General features: G+C 49.1%; 4 protein-coding genes across 4 annotated transcripts; all 4 read right to left on the minus strand.

Annotated features, from left to right (window-relative positions):
- Positions 1-1,940: 1,940 nt before the first annotated feature.
- NUU61_009959 (putative C2H2 transcription factor (Con7)) lies at positions 1,941-3,589 on the minus strand (the record flags this gene model as incomplete). Its single annotated transcript, XM_056660484.1, has 3 exons — positions 1,941-2,287; positions 2,544-2,724; positions 2,948-3,589. 3 exons carry the CDS (start codon positions 3,587-3,589, stop codon positions 1,941-1,943), a joined length of 1,170 nt encoding a protein of 389 aa, XP_056506982.1.
- Positions 3,590-10,525: 6,936 nt separating this feature from the next.
- Positions 10,526-13,062, minus strand: NUU61_009960 (DEAD-box ATP-dependent RNA helicase DBP2; the record flags this gene model as incomplete). The annotated part of the gene is made up of 7 exons (XM_056660485.1): positions 10,526-10,737; positions 10,810-10,938; positions 11,245-11,304; positions 11,456-11,563; positions 11,625-12,593; positions 12,654-12,838; positions 13,019-13,062. 7 exons carry the CDS (start codon positions 13,060-13,062, stop codon positions 10,526-10,528), a joined length of 1,707 nt encoding a protein of 568 aa, XP_056506983.1.
- A 460-nt stretch (positions 13,063-13,522) lies between these two features.
- Positions 13,523-15,645, minus strand: NUU61_009961 (uncharacterized protein; the record flags this gene model as incomplete). Its single annotated transcript, XM_056660486.1, has 9 exons — positions 13,523-13,650; positions 13,702-13,917; positions 13,991-14,099; positions 14,157-14,222; positions 14,289-14,439; positions 14,502-15,046; positions 15,103-15,185; positions 15,250-15,431; positions 15,593-15,645. 9 exons carry the CDS (start codon positions 15,643-15,645, stop codon positions 13,523-13,525), a joined length of 1,533 nt encoding a protein of 510 aa, XP_056506984.1.
- Positions 15,646-15,873: 228 nt separating this feature from the next.
- Positions 15,874-20,482, minus strand: NUU61_009962 (DNA-directed DNA polymerase alpha catalytic subunit POL1; the record flags this gene model as incomplete). The annotated part of the gene is made up of 5 exons (XM_056660487.1): positions 15,874-16,851; positions 16,907-17,647; positions 17,707-18,264; positions 18,314-20,035; positions 20,096-20,482. 5 exons carry the CDS (start codon positions 20,480-20,482, stop codon positions 15,874-15,876), a joined length of 4,386 nt encoding a protein of 1,461 aa, XP_056506985.1.
- Between the last annotated feature and the right edge of the window lie 1,263 nt (positions 20,483-21,745).

Below are 21,745 nucleotides of genomic sequence, written 5' to 3' on the forward strand. Positions count from 1 at the left end.
AACCTGGCAATGCGGACACCTCCGAATCTCCGGCGAAACAATAATTTAAGATAGGCTAGGCGATATCGGGTTTAGCTCTCAACCCTTATCTTTCAGGCAGAGATCTTTCACCAATTGTTGATGCCTCAGGCATCAACATACACATCACTCACGTGGCTCCTCCGATCCATCTAAGCCGCAAGCAGTTTAGTCCACCAAACAACCCACGTTTCCCCCGATGGAGCCGGGCCGGAGACGCTAGAGCATATTTTTGCCCCCCGAATTCCATGACTTGCCTTAGCTCCTAGACTACATTAGTTCCCGGGGGTTCAACTGAGGGACGGATGCAGATCAGTGTACCGAGGGTTAGGTTTATTTCCGCATACTAGATCATACAAAGCCACCAAGAGAGAAAAAAATATACCTGCCAACCTTTCCACTATAAGTGAGTCGAAAAAGACAGGACTTTATATTTGGTACATATTACTATAGGGATAAATGTTCTTTTTTTTGCACCCTTTTATTCCTATTTTTGTTTTTCCTCTTTTATTTTAGTGCCTTGAGAGCTGACGTCGACACTGACTTAGCGCCATCCCACTAGCCTACCGCAGTTACATCTCGCCCTAGGTGTATCTGCCTAGTACGAGCCGTCGGCCACCAGCAGGATCTAAGCCAACTTTAAATCGCCCAAAATTACTAGGGGCTGAGCCACCATCCCTGGTGGCTGATCCTAAACTAACCCTATCTATACTCTATATGTATGTATGCAAGTATCCAGGTACTGTACTTTTGTCTGCTCTAAGCCAACGTACCTATTGATCATGACACGCAGATTCTTCTTGTATAAATCTGCTTTGTTTCTAGAGTTTTTCTGGCAGGACAATAGAGAGCCTATTTTAATAGGGGAAATAATAATTGTTCGGTCAATAGTGTATATAACAGCTAGATCATTTACACGCATGCTCCCTAAACGCAATCTAGTCATTCACAACCATAGAATTACAGAATAGAAATAAGAGTTGTGAGCTTCGTAGAAAAAAGAAATCCCACAAAAATACACATCAAGATCGTCATACACAGAACCACCGCCACGCCACCAATAAGACAGTCGGTCCTTAAGAAAAGTTACCAGCGAATGAATATTGCACAGGGTCAAATTTGCGTCAAGGCCCAGCATAGCACAATGTACGTTAAAAGAGAAAGACAGAAAAGTGGAGAGGCATCGAATGACACCTACACAGCAAAACTCCATACATAAATACACACACACAGCAACTAATCAACAAGTGAAAGACAATCAGAACCTCCCAAAGAAGAAAGAAAAGAAAAGGATCTCATTTTGGGAGAATGCTGATAAAACAGAGAAAGAAACCCGATGCGTTATAAAAAGGAAAAAAGAAAGACAGAAAGAAAAGAATCCGCCACCCAGTCAATTCTTAAGTCACAGCCCCGGCAACCAGCATCCACAGGGATCTCTTGTAAGCCAAGGAGAAAGGCACACACACAGAAGAAGAAAAAGAAGAGAAGAGAAGAGTCTTCTGTGGAGCTTGGTGCACTCTAATGTAAGAGCAAGGAGGAATCACAGGTTGAGAACAAAATTGGAAAGCCACTCTTTGACGGAAAGAATTAAAGCTGCAGAGAGGAGGGTGGTATCATTTGCGCGAGACTTCAGAAGACGGAGATGAAGGGGGTGGGATCATATCCGCGACCAGAACATAAAAAGCAGGGATATCGTGATTAGAAAACAATGCAGTTGCCATCCATAGCGTGGGAGAGAAGTTCGATTATGGGATTATTGCGGGTAGTTGGTCGGTTGAGGCTCTGGAAAGGCGGAACGAAAAGCAATCAGCCGACCGGTCAGGGCGAAGGCGAGAATGACCGACTCGAAGAGAACACAGAACAAGTCCAGAGGGGGGGAGAGAGAGAGAGTCGGGATGCTGGCAACAAGCAGGTGGCGACGTTTACTCACGTTGCTGGTACACGGGGCCACTCTGGTAGGGAGAGTGGGGGTAGTTGGGAGGGTAGCCCATCTGTCCATTGTTTTGGTAGACCATGCCACCACCAGGAGCACCATATTGGCTGGGGACCTGGCCATCGGCAGGTTGGTAACCGATCGGGGGCAGCTGCGGACGAACTCCACTAGCGTAGGCAGGCGGCTGGCCCACCTGAGAGGGATCAGAATGACCAGGCTGGTCAACCTGGCTGGGAGTAGACTGAGCGGCAGCACGCTCGCGGTCCTCGGCGGCCTTGCGCTGGGCCTCTTCCTCCTTCTTACGAGCCTTCCATTCCTTGCGGATCTCCTTGAATTCTGGGAGAAGTCAGAAAAGTCAGAAAGAGACGAGAATAGCCAACGAGGTAAGTAAATAATGAGCCCGAGAATCGCGGGGATCGCGGGGATAACAGGGATAGACCAGCGGGGCTCAAAGGGATAGACAAGCTTAGCTCGGCATTTAGTGTAACTCACTAGCGCCGCGTAGCCGGTACTAACCCAAAGGAGCGATTTGCGACACAGTCTATATGCCCATCCCCAAAGCACAATACCTGAGAACAAGAGATTCACATACCTTCTGGGGTCCGCTTAGCACCGTGCGACTGCATCGTCACATGCGCATTCAGGTGGTTCAACGTTCCGTATGCCTTTTCACAGCCATTCCACCCACACTTGTACATACGCTCAATCTCCTCGTAGCGGCGACGGGGTCGCTTGTGCTGCTGTGCACCAGGGATCGGGACAAAAGAATAGACCTAGAAAACAGATAGGTGGTCAGTCAAGGTCCCAAAGCAAGTATAAAAGCCATCTCAACCACTAGAATAGTCGAGACCAAAATAAAGACCAAACAAGACAGTTTTTGACAAGTTCCTGGGAGGGTAACTGGGCCAGTCAAACCCAGCAGTGCCCCCAAGACAACGATGATAGAACCATGCGAAGCCTTTGAGAAAACACACCCAGAAACCATCAAAAACATACCTTATCAGAACGCGGCACGGCGGTCGCAGCAGGGGAGGCAGAACCAACCGTAGTAGCCGGAGAGGCATAAGGCCCTGGCATGCCATGAGGCTGTTGGCCATAGTGGTGAGGCCATTCTGGACGGGTGTACATCTGGTGAGGCGGGGGGTGACTCTGGTACTGAGCCATTTCGTGACCCTGTGGCTGGTAGGGAGAGTAGGGGGGAGGGTAGGAAGGGCTGTTGGCCGGCAGCGAGGGATCTATAGGAACGGCCGCGTCAGACTTCAGGTTCGAGGGGCTGCGCTGCCCCGCAGGCAAGGTGATGTACGGACTGGTAGCTTGAGCCATACCTGCCGCACCGCCTGGCTGGGTGTTTGGCGCGTACGACGGTGGGCGCGGGAGGTAATCCTGGTAAGCGGGCGAACGGGCGGCCGGGGGGTTCAGACCGTAGTCTGGTTGCGGGGTGTTGGATGCCGAAATGTTGGCGGGTCGCACCTCAGGCTGCGGGGTGTACTGAGTTGGGCGGACCTCTGGTTGAGGGGTATAATGAGCAGTGGCTGCAGCAGAAGTCTGGTCTGCGGGTTGTTCAGAAGGTGTGTCGCTGGGTGGTGCTGGGTGGTGCGAACCTGACTGCGCGTACTCGGTCGCCGGTCGGTTGTCCATATACGTGAATCGCGCACAGGACTTTTGTGTTTGTGTTTTTATCTTGTGGCCCTAGGTTCAAGAAATTCGCGTTGGCCTAGAAAAGACGCGTCGAAGAAAAAAACAATGAGCTTTCTGAAGGTCGGGGAAAAATTGACCAGTCGGTCCGACACGTTTCAAGCCAGTTCGAGGTCAAGCAAGGGAGGGACTTGGGTTGCCACGTTGCAATGGTGGCTTAACGTCCTTTTCTTTTTTTATCGCGAAACGTACTCTGGCTGTAGAATTCCTCCTCTTTCAACAGGTGAAATGATGAAGGGATTGCGCCTGGAAAGGCGAGGGGAAGGGAGAGATAGGGAAAAAGATAGAACGAAAAGGTGAAGAAGAAGAAGAAGAAGAAGAAGGTCGAGTATCAAGCGAGAAAGACACCAGATCGACGCGTTGTGGAAGTGTAGGTCCAAGCGCACGAAGATACCAAGATGCTTAATCTTAGCTCGCTTTTTGAGATGCCGTGCAGGCTAAAAGCACAAGGCACCGGAAAAACAACGGACGAAAAAAAAGAAGAAAAAGAAGAAAAAAAAGAAGAAATACAAAAAAAAAAGGAGACTTAGACTGAAACGGTGCCTCTTTTCTTCCTAGTTGAAAGAAAAGAAGAAAAGTCCAAGGGAAAGGGAACAGAGCAGAAGCGGCCCTAAAAGTGCCAGAGAACGATTCGGCAGGAGAGAAAATGGGCCTCGTGGGATCCGAGGATGCGGTGGATCCATGGTGGAGCGTGTAATTTTGGAGGGTCAAGTTCGTTGGTCGCAAAATTACCATTCCAAGAAAGAAAAGAAATAAAAAGAACTGATTTATTTAAGTTTCTGATTTGTCTCTTTGCACTTGAGACACGGAGTATACTTGGTATACTTAGTAGATAGTATAAGGTACTACCTAGTATAATTACTGGGGCATATTCGCAGATATAGGGGATATAATGGATATGGGGATATGGACATTGGACAGGAGAATCGCTGTAATACCAGTAATTTCTTTGATTCTTCGACTCGGACCATTCCCTATTCCTCGCAATACTCCGGTTTCTCTGGGTTGGCCCCTTTCCCCTCAATGTAACTGCTTTTCGTTACCGGCTAAGCTTTCCACAATTCTCGCAAAAGAACCAGCAAAAATACAAAAAAAAAGAAAAAGCGGATCCAATCAATGTAAGGTGGCAATCAGAAATACACATATAATAAAAGATTGGGGGGAAATAATACTAAAAATAATAAATAATAAATAATAATCCCCCCTTTTTTTTATTCTGCTCCTTTCTCCTTTTTTCGATTCCAAGAAACAAGAAATAGGAGAAAAAGAGGGGAAACGGTGGAGAGAGAGAGAGAGATTGCATTGCTATCATACTATCATAATTGTATACTGTACAATTAACTAAGTAGACGTCCCTAGTGTAGAGCAGGATATACTTCAATTTAGCTTGCCCTTTGGAGCGATAGTCTACCCGCAACTCGGGTGCACGACAGTGAACCTAGCGTACTATCGCCCGTGGGTACCAACCAAGATCGCATGAGAGTACCGGTCAAAGAGGGGGGTTGGGTCCAGGGGGTAAGAAAAGAAAAAAAAGGAACCTAAGACCCAACCGGGCCAAGAGGGGGCACTAGGCAATGGCGTGCCCGAGGAACCTCAACGGGGCCATGGAAACGAGCGCTGAAAGGGGATTAGGGGGGAGAACGGAAGTGTACTGTAGGGGGGGGGGGAATCAGGAGAAAAAAAGATGTAGGAATACAATCAGGGGCCAATTGGACAGGGGAGTGGAGACATGGTAATTTAGCCCCAAGGTCTTTCCTGCGAGTAAAGCCGAGAGGCGGCTGAAGCCGGTGATAGCTTCTTTGATGAATTCGGGGGCCGATATTATCTTTGATTATGTCGATGTTTTCTATGCTAAATACCACTAATACACTATTATAGTATGTACTTAAATTAAGTTAAGAAGATACGACTACCTAAGAGCAGTCAGACACTATACATAGTATACCTAACAACTCCTTATATACTCTATTGCGGCATTTCTATATACGCCCGGTCGCCATACCCAGGAACCGCAGTGGGGACCAGAAACAAAACCCCGTGATCGGAGGCTATCTGCGAGTATATCCATTATTCAATGATTCAATCTTGACCCCCTCTTCCATGATCCATCTGTGATACTCGTAACAATTGCGACCCCCCCCCCCCCCTCTTTTTTTTTTTTTTGTTTTGGACTCGGGTTCCACCTGCAGTGATACCATGTGCCCGCCAGGAAGTGGTTCCTGGATCAGAGTATCCAGAGTCTGGTATAGATACCTGAATAGGTAGAAGAGAGGGGTGGTTCTGATTTACGCAGGTTAATTATAGGACAAAAGAAAAGGGGGCCTCTTCCCTCTGATGGGATATCCGTGGTACATACTGAGAGAATCAGCAATTATTGGCCAGGTCGAGAGAATCAACAGAAAGAGTAAAAAAAAGAAAGAAAGAAAGAAAGAAAGGAAAGAGAAAAGCGGAGTATCGGCGGCTCTCCGGTATCTATGGTGGGTACTATTACCTGAGATTATCTTACTGTACAATATGTTTCTTTCTCTTTCTCAGCCTCGCATGATAACTGAATAATTGAATATTGGGAATAGGAATATAAAATATAAAATAGAATATGCAAAATGAGAGCGCAAAGTGGAGCCCGGGCACTTTGATAGGAAGAAAACAGGGACCAAAAAAATGGAGAAAAATGCAGAACATGCACGACTCCCAGCTAGGAAAAGAGCGTGTCTCGCCGATGCCACGATGATTGGCGCAGGGCGAGTGGGCTGAATCTCACCCCGGTGAATAAAAGAACAGTGAGTATCCAGGCTGATTTTGTTAGAGCTCACTATCTAAGAGGATACTAGGATGCTATCACCTCAATATCTCTGAGAATTCCAAGGGTCTATCCACTACTTCAATCATGATAAAGGGGGGAGACACATTATTGTATACTTACTGTATGTATGTCCTTGCTCGGCGAGTGGGTCCAATGCCATGAAAGGGCCAAGTGACGGCCAAGCGATACGGAATATCGGGGAGGATTGAAAGAATGGAATCTCGAGGGGAATAAATATGAAAAGAGTATAAGCTATTAGGCACAGTTCTACTGTACTATATCCAGGGGCATTAGATCAAATCCGGCACATCCTATGTATACCAGTCAGAAGTACTGTACACTAAACAATAATTTCCTCGGCGATCAACATCTCCAATGATCCCCAGCTTTCATGTCCAGCCCATTGCCCACAGCTCCGCCGGAGTAGCCTGGGATGTTATCAACCTCTGTTTGAGGCCCACAAGCTTGGCATCAACTCGACTTCATTTCGATTGTCCACGACAATTCCGCTCGCGACATTCCCGATATATGTATTTTTTTGGATTGGGGAGAGCTGGCCATGCTGTACTATTTACTGAGGTACAAATAGGAAGCGCTTTTCGCGGTTGGTGCTGATATGTATTTGACAGGATGTCTCAGAGATGCATCCCCTGAACTTGGGCATGGCATCGCATGCACGTGGAGCGCTTTCTTATTCTTTAATTCCGGACAATCCTACTCCGGGGAGTGTTATTTATTTCGTGATTTATAATTGTTATGGTGTACATAAAGGCAGATCTTCTCCTTCGCTAGAGACATCGGAGAACGGGTATACTCCGAAGCTCGAGAGCTTGGACTAGAGTGAATGCCGCTGGCACCAGACGATCAGACAAACAAAACAAGGCTTTACTCTCTCTGTCTTTCTCTTTCTCGTCACGGGAACCCGTAACTGGAATTACCGATGATCCCCCAGGCGAGCCAGAAAAAAGAAACCCCCCTCTCCGTACCCATCATGGTCCGTTCACATATACAGAACACGCTCACTGGCCTGTTCAGCACTGGTGCGCCCCACGGTCATTTGCCGAGCTTACTATTTAATAATTTCATAGGAGGGACAAAAAAGCAAGAAAAAAAAAGAAATATCCCGCTTGCCAATTGAATTCGGTGCCCCATGCTCAGAATTGAATTTCTTGAAAATACAAGACCTGGAATAGCCCTACTGTGTACACATATACACACAGGCGACTCCACTCCATGATTCAAAACATAAACAGCAAGTCTCGTCCGGAACTCCCGTCGGGAGATCTCGTCTAGTCTCTTTTCTTTATGGATGTTTTGGTGGGGGAAGTATTGGACTGGTATTGGTGTCTCCGCGGATATGAAGAAACCTACAAAAACCCCAGATGATAGACAGTTCATTTCCTGTTCATGAAAAGCGGAGCGATGGAGTAGCCTCGGCTCGAGAGTCAATATCATATTTAGCGGTCTGGGGATGCTGGAAAGCAATCATAAAATTATGACAGAAAAATAGGGGAAAGGAGAACCTGGAAAAAGAGTAGATTCCTGGATTGCTTCTTCCAAGGATTCGCATCCCGAGACAGGGGGAAGAAACAGCACGGTAAAACAACTCCTCTCATGGCAGCCTGCCAAGGCACTCTGACTACATGGATGGTTTCCAATATATTCATGGATTTCCAAGTCCTTGTGTACAATACTCTGTAAGGGAAAAAAAAAAAAAAAAAAAAAAAAAACCACAGCCCTAAGAACCTGCCATGTCGAGCCAGCCAGAGTTACATTTTCCATGCAGTTTCTACGGCGCCTCTCGACCTCGACCGTAACCCGAGACGGGAAAGGGTGGAAAAGAAAAGATAATCAGAAATAATAGAAAATTAAAACAAGGAGACAGGTGCATTGCATGACAGGGGATGGTTTCTTGCTAGTGCAATCCTGCGGCTGCGGCCTCCTGTTGACCATCGGGTCGGTGTACATTGTATTGGAGGGCTTGACGCCTGTAATGAGTCAAGTTATTAATATTAGTATTATTATTATTATTATTATTATTATTTTCATGCCCTCGGGATCTGGACCGGGTGTCAGAGGAGGGGTTATGCCATGGCAAGGACTGGTGCATCCACTGGGATTTGGGACAGGCGTAAAATTAGATACGTCGAAGTGTGCAGGAATCATCTGCACGATACTATCTTGGGGAACTTCTCTGCATATCCAGGGCGGGTACATGGGACGGATGGGCGGGCTTGACTCAATATATATATATATTTTAGGGGGTCTGCTTGTCTTTGGTGTGACTGATACCCTGAACCCATTTTTGAGCAGATCAACATAACTCCCCCATGTCTGATTGTCGGTCGCGAGGACTGTGGCTCGCTGAATGGGGCATGATGCAGTTGATGCAGGTTTTGATAACAAGAGTAAGACTCGAAGAATCCTGCTGTTAGTTTGCTGAGTGTTATCTGGTACAACTACCTCGATATAGGGTGCTGTTCCCCATACCTCGCATGCAAGCACTCTAAAGAAACAACAAGCACAGACACTACCCCCACAGCTGTCACTTTTAAGTCAAGTCCACTCTTTTACAGTAGTCGAGTCTTTAAATCGAGCCAAACTTCCACTAGACGCAGCCCACCACGCCTAGCATCCCGCACAGCCTCCCCCCCCCCCCCCTTGTGGACCGTTCATAAGCAACATGCTACGCTTGCCCAGTCGAGTTACGTCCCGAACTAAGTTCTCGGCGATTTATTTAGCACGATCCATCGCACTGTAACGCTAAACTTTTTTTCTTTGTTTTAGAGTTAGAGGTCCCTTATCAAAAATACTTGTGCGCTTAGGCCGAGTGAGGAATGGTCCGTAGGGCTTAGAGGTTCTGTTTGCTATATACGGCACGAACTATTGACCATGGGTCGATAGTTACTTGACAGTACCTTAGCACTGTTCTTTTTTTCTGTGGTATTTTACCGTGGTTCATCGTTCGGAATTTTCATTGAATTTTGGGGATCTTTTATCCAACCGTGGACCGCTATCTCTACAAAGTTGGCGTAGATAGATGAACGTGCATTTATGAAATCACAGGAATAGACCAATAGACGAAAGACTATTTCCTGTTTATCAATGAAGATAGACTTGGTTGTAGTCGAGCATCCTACTAGAATTATAGAAATAGAAATATTCTTATTGCAGAGTCCATCATACATAAAACAATATAGATAAATCCATGAGCAACACAATGGCATAGAATGCCAAGTCATACCATGCCGAATTAAACCCATTCTAATCAAAGCTTGTTCAAGTAGACTGGAACCTCGGATGATCTAAAAAGCACCAAAGAAGCAAGAGACGGTGTCATCAACCGGGCCTAAACTCTCACTTGCACAATTTACTCAAGTCATACCTCATTTCATTCCTGACTTCACTGGATCGCAAGCCAGAGAATTATGAAACAGAACGAGTTCTGACAAAAACAATAAAACCACATATCTAGAGTGACCAACACAACGCTACTCTTACTCGGCACTCACATTTCAAAAGGAAAGACAGAGAGACCGGAGTACCTTGATGGGTAACCAGACAAAATGCCATGTAAGAGAACCTAATGCAGGATAAACTCGTGAATACAACTGGGATTCTACATGGCATCAACCAGCTTAATATCAATGGATTACATCGAGAACCGAGTCCGTCAAGAACATAACTCTCAAGACTCTGACACATCTACCAGACCAGACTCAAACAATAATCTTGATTATGAACGTACTAACATGAACAAGCCAGAAGGACTCCCCGTGAGCCCTGGCACAAATAACTTTTGCAACTGATCAACATGGCTGGTGCCATCAAAGTCCAAGCTCTAGAACCGCAGAGTCGTTGGCTGTGGCGAGAAACGGCCCGGTGGATAGACAACTCCCGGTGGAGTCTCCAGACCGATAAAAAGAAAGAAAAATCATGTAACTGTCTATGACATCGAGAATAACGCCGTCCGTACCGTTACGCAGGGAACCGAGGGGGAAAAAAAGCAGGGTCTACCGGGGGTTGACAAGACAATACAAGCTCAATGACTGCACACGGGCAGCAGCAAGGCGTATCTACCAGCGACGGTTGCTACCGATGGGTGCAGCGTTGGAGGCAGTGAAACCGCCGCCGCGGCCACGGCCACGGCCACCCCAGCCGCCACGACCACCGCCCCAGCGACCACCACCGCCGCCACCGCTGTAGCGAACCATCTCAGCGAGACGGGGGTCGATCTGCTGCTTGGCCTCGGTGAGGATGGTGACCAAGTCACGAGCCTGCTTAGAGTCTGTAATGGTAAAAAGACAGGTTAGCAAAGAAATTTCTCAAGTCAAGCGAAAGACCGAGGGGAAGAACATACTGTCAGTGGTGAAGAAGGTGATGGCAGTACCCTTGGCACCGGCACGACCAGTACGACCAATGCGGTGAACATAGTCCTCCGAGTTGCTGGGGTAGTCATAGTTCAGCACATGAGTGATGTCGCGAACATCTTTGAAACAAGTTCTCGTTAGCAAACCGAGCATTAGTGTAAAAAATCAAAGTGGCCATGAAGGGCCCTCTTCTCAGTCGTGAAGGACTTGATGCATCACTGCTCTCTTCATGGGCTTCTTTGAAGAAGATCCCAGGGGAAGCGAGTCCATGGGGTGTGGCGATATAATCGCGGTCCTGGAGTAACCTTGGAAATGCAGCTTTTAACAGGTCAACAACAAACGTTGAGGTGTGAAACTCCAACTCTCCTTACAAGTCTCGGGGACAGGGGAATTGGAGAATCAAATCAAAGATCGCCTGCTGCTACGCTGCACTGTGAGTCCAAGGTCCTCCTGGCATGAGAACCATTTGAGTTGACCCGATGCGCCTGGACGGGTCATGTACACCAACATGCTTCGAGAGAGTTGAGCACCGTGTCATTGTGTCACACAATATCAACACGGGTGAGTGTTTTCAAGGGCCCCAAAGGGTGGGGAAAGGGAATGGAAGGGGGAGGAGGGATTGCAATCTGATCATACCAATACCACGGGAAGCCACATCAGTGGCCACCATGATGGGGCTCTTGCCCTGCTTGAACTCGTTCAGAACCCAGTCTCTTTCTTGCTGTTGCTTGTCACCGTGGATGGCTAGAGGGTGTATTAGCAAAGGGCTTTTAGTAGGAAAAACGGGGAGAGGGGAAAAACTCACAAAGTGCGGGCCATCCGTCCTGACGGAGGAAACGAGTGATCTCGTCGGCAATGCGCTTGGTGCCGGTGAAGATCAGAACCTTGTTAGAGCGGGTCTCCATAATCTTCTCCATGTGCTTGATCATGCGGTCGCGCTTCTCAAAGTCCGACATAACCTCAACAATTTGAGTGATACGGTGGTTAGCAGACAAGTCCATCGAACCAATGTTGACCTGGATGTAATCGTTCAGGAAGTCCGAGGCAAGCTGGCGAACCTCCTTGGGCCAGGTGGCCGACCACATGCAAGTCTGACGGTCCGGACGAATCTGGCCAATGATCTTGCGGATCTGGGGCTCGAAACCCATGTCCAGCATGCGATCAGCCTCATCCAGGACGAGGTAAGTGACGCGGCGGAGGTTAGTGCGGCCAGCCTCCAGCATATCGATCAGACGACCGGGCGTGGCAATGCAGACCTCCACACCACGGGACAGGTCACGGATTTGGGGACCCTTGGGGACACCACCGTAGACACAAGTGTTGCGAATCCGGGAAGACTTGCCAAACTTGGTGATCTCAGCCTGGATCTGCACAGCCAGCTCACGAGTGGGAGCGAGGACGAGAACAATCGGACCATCACCCGGGGCAAGGAGGGGCTGGGCGTTGATGTGGACGATGGCAGGAAGACAGTAGGTAAGGGTCTTTCCGGAACCGGTCTCGGCGATACCAACGACATCACGACCAGAGAGAGCCATGGGCCAGCCCTGGGACTGAATTGCAGTCGGGCGATCAAAGCCCTGGGACTTCACCTCAGAGAGCACATACTGGGGGAAGCCAGCCTCATCGAAGGTCTCAACGGGGCGAGGGACATTACGACCCTGCACAGCCATCTCCAGTTTCTTGCGGAAGTCTTCGACATCGCGATCAGAGCGGTCAGAGACATCGGGGTGCTCCTTGTAGAAGGACTTCTCGAACTTGGGGAGGGAGTTCAGGTCTGTTCAGAAGAAAAGGATTAGTACTGCGATCGGTGCATCGGATGATGACCAAAACTTACCCCAGTCCTGTTGTTTGAGGCCGGCGCCCAGGTTGGACATGCGGTCACCACCCTGACCACCGAATCCACCGCCGCCACCGTAACCGCCTCCACGGCCACCACCGTAGCCTCCACCTCCATAGCCCCCGCCGTAGCCGTTGGTGCCACCGTTCGAGTAGCCATTTTCATAGCCTCCACCACGAGAGCTAGATAACCAACAGTCAGCCATTCGATTCATACATAATGAGATGTTGCACGCTGCCCAACGCCACCCAGGCATTTTGTGCCCAGAGATGTGTTTTTCTTTACCAGACAAGTTCAGGATTTGACACATAGGCATAGAGTAACACAGGAAACGTGCAGAGACACTTGTTTGAGGAACTTACCGGTAGGAGTCACCGCCGCGCGAGTATCCGCCACCGTAAGACATGATGGGCTGTTGTTTTTGTCTTTTGGGGTTCTTCGGGGGAAAAGGGAGATGACGTGAAGGTGACAGGGAAAAGACGTGAGAAACGTGAAAGTAAGGACAAGAAAAGATCGGAAGGGGTCGAGTTCACGAAGGAACTTGACAGGAAGTGAGGTGAGAGAAGGAAGATAAAAGGAAACGGGAAAAGAAGGCGCCAGGGGAGGAAAAAAAAAAAAGGTAGACACCCAATTAGGACTAGTGCAGGCACTTTTTTTTTGCCATCCAAGTCATGTGACCTAATCTGGACTATTGGCTCAGCGCTGCCTTAGGTGATTCGGTCGGTTTTACTGACCAGTTGCCGTGGTGGAATGTATACATAACGTAGAAGTAACGTGAAAGTAACGTATTTATAATGCTGAACACCTAGAGATCGTAGTGCATCTCAATTCACTTTCTGATTCACTGGGTCTATATTCCCCGTCCCTCATGCTCCATTGCCACCGAGTCCCATGTCCCAGAAGCTGATCTCTAGCTCTGTAGCTCGGATAAAGATTCGGATAAGTTCTTCCATGCGGCTTGGTGATACTTGTTGCATGTGCTCCTCCAACAATGCTGTAAACGAGTCAGCAAAGGGACCCACCCATGGAGTATTAATTGACTCACCAGACCCCAGTCGCACGGCTTCAGTATAGTCCTCGGCGACATAGTTTTCAATCCACTTCCAGTACTGATTTCCTTGTCGAAGGGTCCCTTCTTCGGTGTAGAGACGCCTCGCAATGGCACCGTAGCCGATCAAGCATGGTGCCAGGGCCATTTGCAGTGCGAGCCAATCTTCGGATTGACCCACATCGAGGATGTATCGGCTATACGCAGTGCATGCTGTGTAAAAGCCCCTAAGTTAGAAAATGCACCCAGGACAGCATCAAAAGAAAAGAAAGAAAAGGTCACATACCGATGGTTTCCGGGTGATCTTCCATTTCCTGCTTGGAGAGACCGAAAGAGGCACAGTAGTCGAGATGCAATGCCATTTCTTGTTGAATGTGTAGCACAATTTGGGCCGACTAATATGCTACAGTCAGAATTGATCATCTCCGAGGAAGGGGCGAAGAGCTACCTACCGCTGCTATTGAATCCATACTCTTGGCCTTGTACGACGCTAATGCGTTGCTTCGGGCAAATTGGACCTGCACAAAGAGATACAATTAGCAAGAATCTTTCCCCATCGGCTAAAAAAAAATTGAAGTCCTCACCAAGTAAAGATAGTCTTGAACGAGATACTCTTTGAACCGCTCAAGAGGGAGGGTGCCTTGGCCTATGCCCTCGACAAACTCATGGTAAGTGAACCGTTCCCATACGCGCTGAACATCCGAACGATCCAAGATATATTCAAGGAAACGCCCACTAGAAGTAATTCGATTAGTACCAGCACCAGCAGTTGGATTCCACATGTATATGTCACATACGGTACAAATGGCATCGTGTAAATCGAGTGGAAATGGTTAATTGGTCCACTTCCCTTGCCTAGGTCCACGCTTGTCTTGATGCCCGCCTCAACGAACCGCACGGCACCGCGAACAGCTCGCGTCATGTTCTTGCCCATTGCCAGGTTTGCCGCAATGGCGGAGGCAAGTGAGCAGCCCGTGCCGTGAGTGTTGCGGGAAACCAAGTATTCCGTCTCGAATAATGTGACAGACTTTCCGTCGAAAAGGATATCGACAACCGTAGTTGCTTCTTCCGGGGTCTTGGCCGTCTTGTGATCTTTGGTGAGCGGGAGATGCCCGCCCTTGAGCAGGACGGCTTTCGGGCCCAGTGAACAGATTCGCTTGGCGAGCTGGATCAGTTCGTCGCGGTTTGTTGGTTCGGGGACATCTGCCCCAGAGTCTTTTAGGAGGAGTTGAGCTTCGGGAATGTTGGGGGTAAGGATGGTGGTGAGAGGGAGTAGTTTTGTGCGGAGTTCCTTGACTGCTTTTTCGGGGAGCAGTTGTGATCCACTGGTCGACACCATGACCTGTCAGTGCTTATTAGCATGAAGCACATAGAAAGGGAAAGACAGACTCAATATACCGGGTCGAGCACAATGGGCGGATCTCGATGAGCCTGTAATGTCTCTGCAATGACATCGATGGTGTCGGCAGATGAAAGCATTCCTAGTGAAACCATCAGTGACTGTTCATGTCCATGCCAGACAAAATAAAAATTTCCGTGACTGACCCAGTTTCACGACATCGGCACCGACATCCTCGAGGCCAGCATTGATCTGCTTCCTCACAAACTCCGAGGGAACGACGAAAATGTCTTGCACGCCCAGGGTGTTTTGTGCCGTCAGCCCCGTCGTGGCAGTGAGGGCATAGCAGCCATGGGCTGCAAGCACTCTTTGATCGGCTTCGAGGCCACTGAGATACGTTAGCTGCTGTTAAAGCTAGCAATTATTCAAAACAATAGAATATCATGAAATTGCATCATGGGGATGATCAATTGGCACCATTCCCGAGTTTTTTTTTTTTTTAATGGGCGGCGCAGGATATTGCGGGGTGCAGGGTTGGGATCAACGTACGCGCCACCAGAGCTGTCAGATCCCGCAATAACCAGGACCCGCTTGACTGACATGATCAGAGACCACCTGGAGCTCAACTGTTGGTTGGGGATGAATTGGACCAAGTGGGAGCTGTGAAGAATGACGGAGGTGGGGAGCGGCAGTCGCGACTTCGATAAGATAAAGCATCGCGATGAAGTTCAAAACCCACAATTACGCAATTCGATATCTCATGATCATAAAACTGTTTGTCCGATGTCCCAAGGTAAATATTTACAAAAAATCAGACAAGTCGTGCACCTCTACTGCAACATGAAGCGGAATAGCCCATCCATCTCGACCCATTGCCGACCACACTTCTTCAGATAGCCGTCGACCACCCCCTTGATGGTGCCGAAACGCATGCGGTTGAATTCCACCAGGGCCGAAACGCTGTCCTTCTTCTCTCCGATTTCCTTGGCCGCAGCGTCCTTGGCCTTGTCCGCGTCCCAGAGACCGGCAAAGTACAGGAGCTGGTTGTAGATTTGCTTCTCGGAGTATTCGTACGACATCCGTCCCAGGCAGCCTTCAGCTCGCCCACGGGGTCCCAGACACCGGTGTCCATACACGCTGATTTGTCGCGAGCGGTTGCCACACGCCGAATCATCACAAACCAGCCAGCCCTCGTAGTACCGGGCAGTCTGCTGTCGGATTTGACTTTCCAGTTGTGCGATGATGGTCAGCACCGTAAAGGGTTTCTGGCAGCTCTGATTCGGACACACGATCCCGTGTGGTGTGCACATGTGCGACGAACCCACCAATCCCTCGAACACCGACTGCTCTTTGCAGGAACGGCACCGCAGTGTCAGGCGTGCCGAGTCAGCAAATCGAACCGAGTCCGGAATCTGCGACTCCAGCGGGAAGATCTCCGTGTTTTGCTGGTTGTTACTCGATGTGTTGATCTGGTACTTGCGGACATCCAGACCCAGGCATTCGGCAAGACGGACGGCATCGGTGCCGGGGATTGGCGCGCAGAGACGCTCAATGGGAGGAAATATCTGCTTGAGAAGGTAGAACTCGACGTCTGGCTTCAGGCCCATATTCCCCTTGAGTACATCCTGTGGACTGTAGGACCGCTTGGCTGGCGGTAAAGAAGATGTTTCTGAGTCCCCGTTTGTCACAATGTACGAGATGACATCGTTTGGCCGAACGGTCTTGCCTCGGGCAATATCACGAAGTGCGACTTGTGCCGGTGGCATGCTCTCCTTGTTGGGATACTCATCCGGTCGTTTAGACAGTTTCTATGGGATAAATAGTTAGCACCAGATGTGATATCAATCTTAGAGTCTCGCGTACCGTGTAGATCACGTATTTTTGAGCAGGAATGACATATTCCTTCATCTTCTCCGCAAGATCACGCAGGTATTCATGGACCCGGTTGAGAACGACTTCCTGATCCTCCCCAGACAAGACTTCGTTGAGAAGCCTAGACGATACCTCCTTCGAAAGGGCACAGTATTCACGTCGTTTCATATCCAGACCTTTGACCTCCAGCTGCTCAACGTATTTGCCATCCACCTCAGTGAGGTTGACAGCAGCATACTTCTTCTTGGCATGTAGCAAAAGCCGACGGAAGACATTGTCAATATCAATCTCTAGCAGCCGGTATCGCTCGTTGACTGATTTCTTGAACTCGTCGCCAACCTTGAGGGCATCACTGAGGTTATCCATGTTGGTGTTGATCATGACGGAGTCAGTATCACCATAGATGACTCTCAGCTGACTGCTTTCTGCCAGATCCTTGGTGCTTCTCAAAATCTCACGCCCCTTGAAGGTGGTGAGCATGGCGAGGGGCCGAGCGTAGAATCGACTTTGAGTGTATCCCAGGCACCCATACATGGAGTTGGCGGTCAGCTTGAAGGCCAGCTGCTTGGTGTCCCACAGAGCGAGTTGATCGGGCGTGGCACGCTTGTCTTTCATGAGCTTCTTCACTTCGCGTCGACGACCGACCAAAGTGGCAATCAAACGAGGCAAAATGCCTTGTTGTTGATCCGAGGATGGGATGTCGGGCACTTTCTCTTCGTTCTCATTCTCCGCCTAGATGAATTTGTTAGATCCGCTGCAGTGACAGTGAGAAGATTTACAGTCATGCTCACCGAGGCTGTTCGATCTACTGTTGTGAAGCAGATGTTGTACTCCTGGATGATGCTGGGGTACAGACTGTTGAAGTCCATGACCAGAATGAACCGGTCGTAAAGGCCTTTTTCGGGCTCGAAAACCAGACCACCCTTGTATTTGTCCTTCTTTTTCTTGTCACCCGCCTCATCATCATCAACCTCCTGCATCTTCTCCTCTGCCTTCTGCAAACGCGAGGAGTATTTATCAGGGCAGATGTACTTGTTCCGGTGGAACTCATGAAGCAGAATGTACTCGTTGCGCTCTGCTCGGGTACCGCTGAGTGTGCGAGCCCATGAATTACCAGCGATGTTAGTCAGGACCTTGGTGAGCGGCAGCATCTGTAGGCGCAACACGAGTGCGGCAATGAAAAATGTATCCGTATCGCAGTGGTTGACGAAATTCATGAGACCCTCCTTGGTCGTGGCCCAGGTCTTCAACGCTGCTTCAGCATCGAGGTCTTGTCTCGTGTTGCCTTGGCCAAGATACAGCTGGCACATCTCGGTCAAACTCCACGATTGACATTTCATCATGAGAGACTATGGAATGTCAGCACTGTCCAGTTGATAGATTGACAATGAGACTTACCTTGCCCATATCATTCGCGGTGTCGCACATCAATCTTCCAGCAATCAACTGCCTCTCCGCAAAGAAGCCACTGCCCCTGTTGAAGTTTTTGGGCCAGTCTCCACGCTTGAGCCGGCCGATGCGGTGCCAGCCAGGAGTCTTCTTCTCACGCATCCGGTTGAGCAGGATACTAAGATCAACATCCTGCAATTGATGACCCATGATCACATCGGGGTCCATCTTCTCGAACAGCGCCAAGAATTTGCTGAGCAAGAATTGCTCGCTCTTCTCGAGCATGAACATTCCCCGCTGCTTCCGGGTTTCGGCCTCAAAGTGCATTGGGTATGATGCACCAGCGGGTCGCATGACCGTAAATGTTTTGCAGGGAAGCTTCTCGGGGGGGGTTGTATCCGTGAGAGAGACGTTCTCATACACCCGGGCGCTTGCAATCAGAATCTCTTGCTTGTTCTCCTTCACATTCAGCTGGGTTCGGAAAGAAAGACTCATGAGGGTCAAAGGTGGAGTGTCCAAGTTCTCAGAGTCTGGCACCGGGCTGATAAGCGCAGGCTTGGAGGCCTGACATTCAAATTTGCACCACGATGCATTGTTGACCGCAGAGAAGTCGGCTTCGTCGATCCTGAGCCAGCAAGGGCCCATTATGTTCTTCCAGAGGACGAACTGCTCAAACAGGGACGTGTTGGTGCCGAAGACATGCGAGAAGGTCTCGCCCTTGACATCCATAGGCAGAGCAGGTTTATCGTAAGGGTAAAGCAGCTTCAAGTACTCTGCCTCTTTCGGGACACCGGGCATCTCGAATGCATACTTTCGAGTGGACGGCTTGATTTTGTGCATTCCAACCCGCAGGCGGGTCATCATCTCGTCGACTTCCTGGTAGACATCCTCCATTTCCACATCCTCTTCGGTTTCTCTCCCTTGCTTGCGTCGGTACTCTCGAGGGAGAAAGAAGAGCTTTCGCAACACGTTGTCGACTTTCACAAAAGCACTGGTGAAGGAACCATTCTGTTTGTTCTTGACTTTCCCAAACAAGCACAGACTGCCATTGACTTCGGTGTAGTCCAGCCAGAACATGCGTAGACTGCCATCTTCTTCAACAACATCCTGGGCCCGCAATTTGCCAAAAGTGCGCAATTCCGGCGCCGGGCTGCTCAGGACATTCAGCTTGCTCCTCACATCGTTCCAAGAAGCATCCATGACTTCTGGCAAAGCCTTGACCGGTGACGAGCTTGCCGGTGTCGGGAGAACCTCTTTCTTAATTTTCGGAGGCGGTCGACTTCCGGTCATGTTGACAGTTAGTGTCTTCGTGTCTGAGTCTCCGGTAGCTTCCGCAACGTCCATCAAGTCATTGTCTTCATCGTCCGACACCTCAGTCTTGATCGGCGTCGTGGTTTTTCGCTCGACTGCTTTGCTGATCGGGGATGAGGGCATGGGGTCGCTCATGTGCACATCGTCGTCATCCGCCATGGGAAGCGGGTCGTCATCGAGATCGTCAGAAGGAATTATGGGTTGTTCCTTGATGGGCGAGCCGGGGATATTGTTCTCATCCTTCGTCTGAATCTTTTCCCGGCGTCGTTTTTCGGACAACGGAGGAGACAAGACCCGAACTTTTCGCCGAGTCTCCGACTTGACGATGTTTTGGGTGGGAGCATGGTTCGACACGACATTGGTGTCAACTTCCCCAAGCAGGTCGGCCATGAAGGCATCATCTTCGGCAGTGGCAACGGGCTGGTACTGTTAGCCACCCTCTCGGTTGCAATAGGCGAAAAAGAAACGGAAACTGCTTACTCTTGGCTTGGGAGCAGTGGCTGCAGCGGAACCGCTATTGAAATATTTGGAGATGCCGTTGTTTATCTTTTCCTTTCGCTGTTGCTCTTCCTCACGTTTTCGTTTGGCGGCCTTGCCTCGGGCGGGTAATTCGTCGCTGTCATCGCTCTCGTACTCCACGGTCTGTTCGTTCCATACTTCGCGGCCGTCGTCCGCGTATCCAGCCCCGTTGTCGTCGACGACAAAGTCGTCCTGGTCGAGTCGGTTCCGGATAACCTTCTTGTATCCGTCATCGTCAACCTCGTCGTAAATGTCGCCCTGATCCTCGACCTCGTAGGTCGAGAGACGCTTCTTCCCCGAGGCGCGGAGGGCCCTCAGCTCCGCCAACCTATCGCGAGCAGAAGGCATGGTAGACGAATATTAGGGGAAATAGCCCATTCACCCAATATAGACACAGAGCGTCAGAATGACAATCGGATGACAATTGTCGCGGGGAAAGGGAGGCCGGCGAAAGGGAGGTCGCGCATAAGCTAGGGCGCGCGAGACACGCGACCGGACGCGTTAATTGGTTGTGTTGATCAGGTGGGTTATGTAATATTTGATGCCTGTTATATAAGGCATAAATACTCACACTAGCCCTATTTACCGAAATAGGAAAATCAGCACAGAAAACAATTGAGCCACCACGCTGATAGACCAAGAACTGGTGTTATTTTGTTTTTATTCCTGATCATCGTTTCCGAGAACACCTTCATAGTATCAAGTGTGTACAGCAAGTAATTGGTTTTGCAAGATTCGGGAATCTGGAGATGATCAAACGCCAACCGATATAAATAGCTTTTTAGCTAACCTTTCTAGATGTCCTATTAGCTTAAGAAATCTATATGGTCAGACTCAGAAAGATGTGAGCGTCGTGCCTGTTGATAGTATGGTCGTATGCTGTTCTAGGGAGTATGAATAGCCTGTGTAGTTTTGACATTTCCACTGGGAAGGCATCCACTGATAGGTATTTCATCTTGCTATAAAGTATGCTAGTATCTTCAGATGTCAGATGGTAAAGTGACAGGCGGCCATAAGAATACGCGCTAACGTCGTGACTCTGTCTTATTTTTGAATTCGTTTTCGTCCTTCACCTTTTTCATTCCACTCTTTCTTTTCGCCCCTCCCTCACCCACCCTCATTTTCTCGTTTGTTTATCGAATTTTCTTTTCTTTTCTTTTTTGCAGCCATGGCTGTGTCTAATGTTGTGAAGCTGTCTGGGTAAGTATATTTATCCCGGATTCTCTACCCCGGATAGATTAGGCGGGTAGTAAGGCTAGGTTCGGCTGAGTCGTCGACGACTAAGCATACCTGGATTCACCTGCTGACCCTTCTGTCTATTGCTTTCTTGATCTTATCTTCTTCTTGCTTCATTCATTCCTTGTTCTTACCGATGAATGACTTGTAAATCTGATCCTGTCGCTAAATGTTTACTCGCAACCAGGGAGGATCTGGTAAGATCTTGCTTCTTGACGATATATCCTTCCTTTTTCCCCCAGAACTTTTTCTAATTAGCTTTTACAGGCGGGCTTGCGGGGTGCGGTGTCCGGTAACGAGGACACCATTCAAATCCCCAAGTGGGAGTATGAGGGCCTGGTAAGTAAACCCATCACTTCTTAGCAAGAATCGCCA

This window comes from Penicillium alfredii (genome assembly GCF_028826965.1).
Source record: "Penicillium alfredii strain IBT 34128 chromosome Unknown utg000012l_segment0_segment0, whole genome shotgun sequence".
In the NCBI taxonomy this organism is placed as follows: domain Eukaryota; kingdom Fungi; phylum Ascomycota; class Eurotiomycetes; order Eurotiales; family Aspergillaceae; genus Penicillium; species Penicillium alfredii.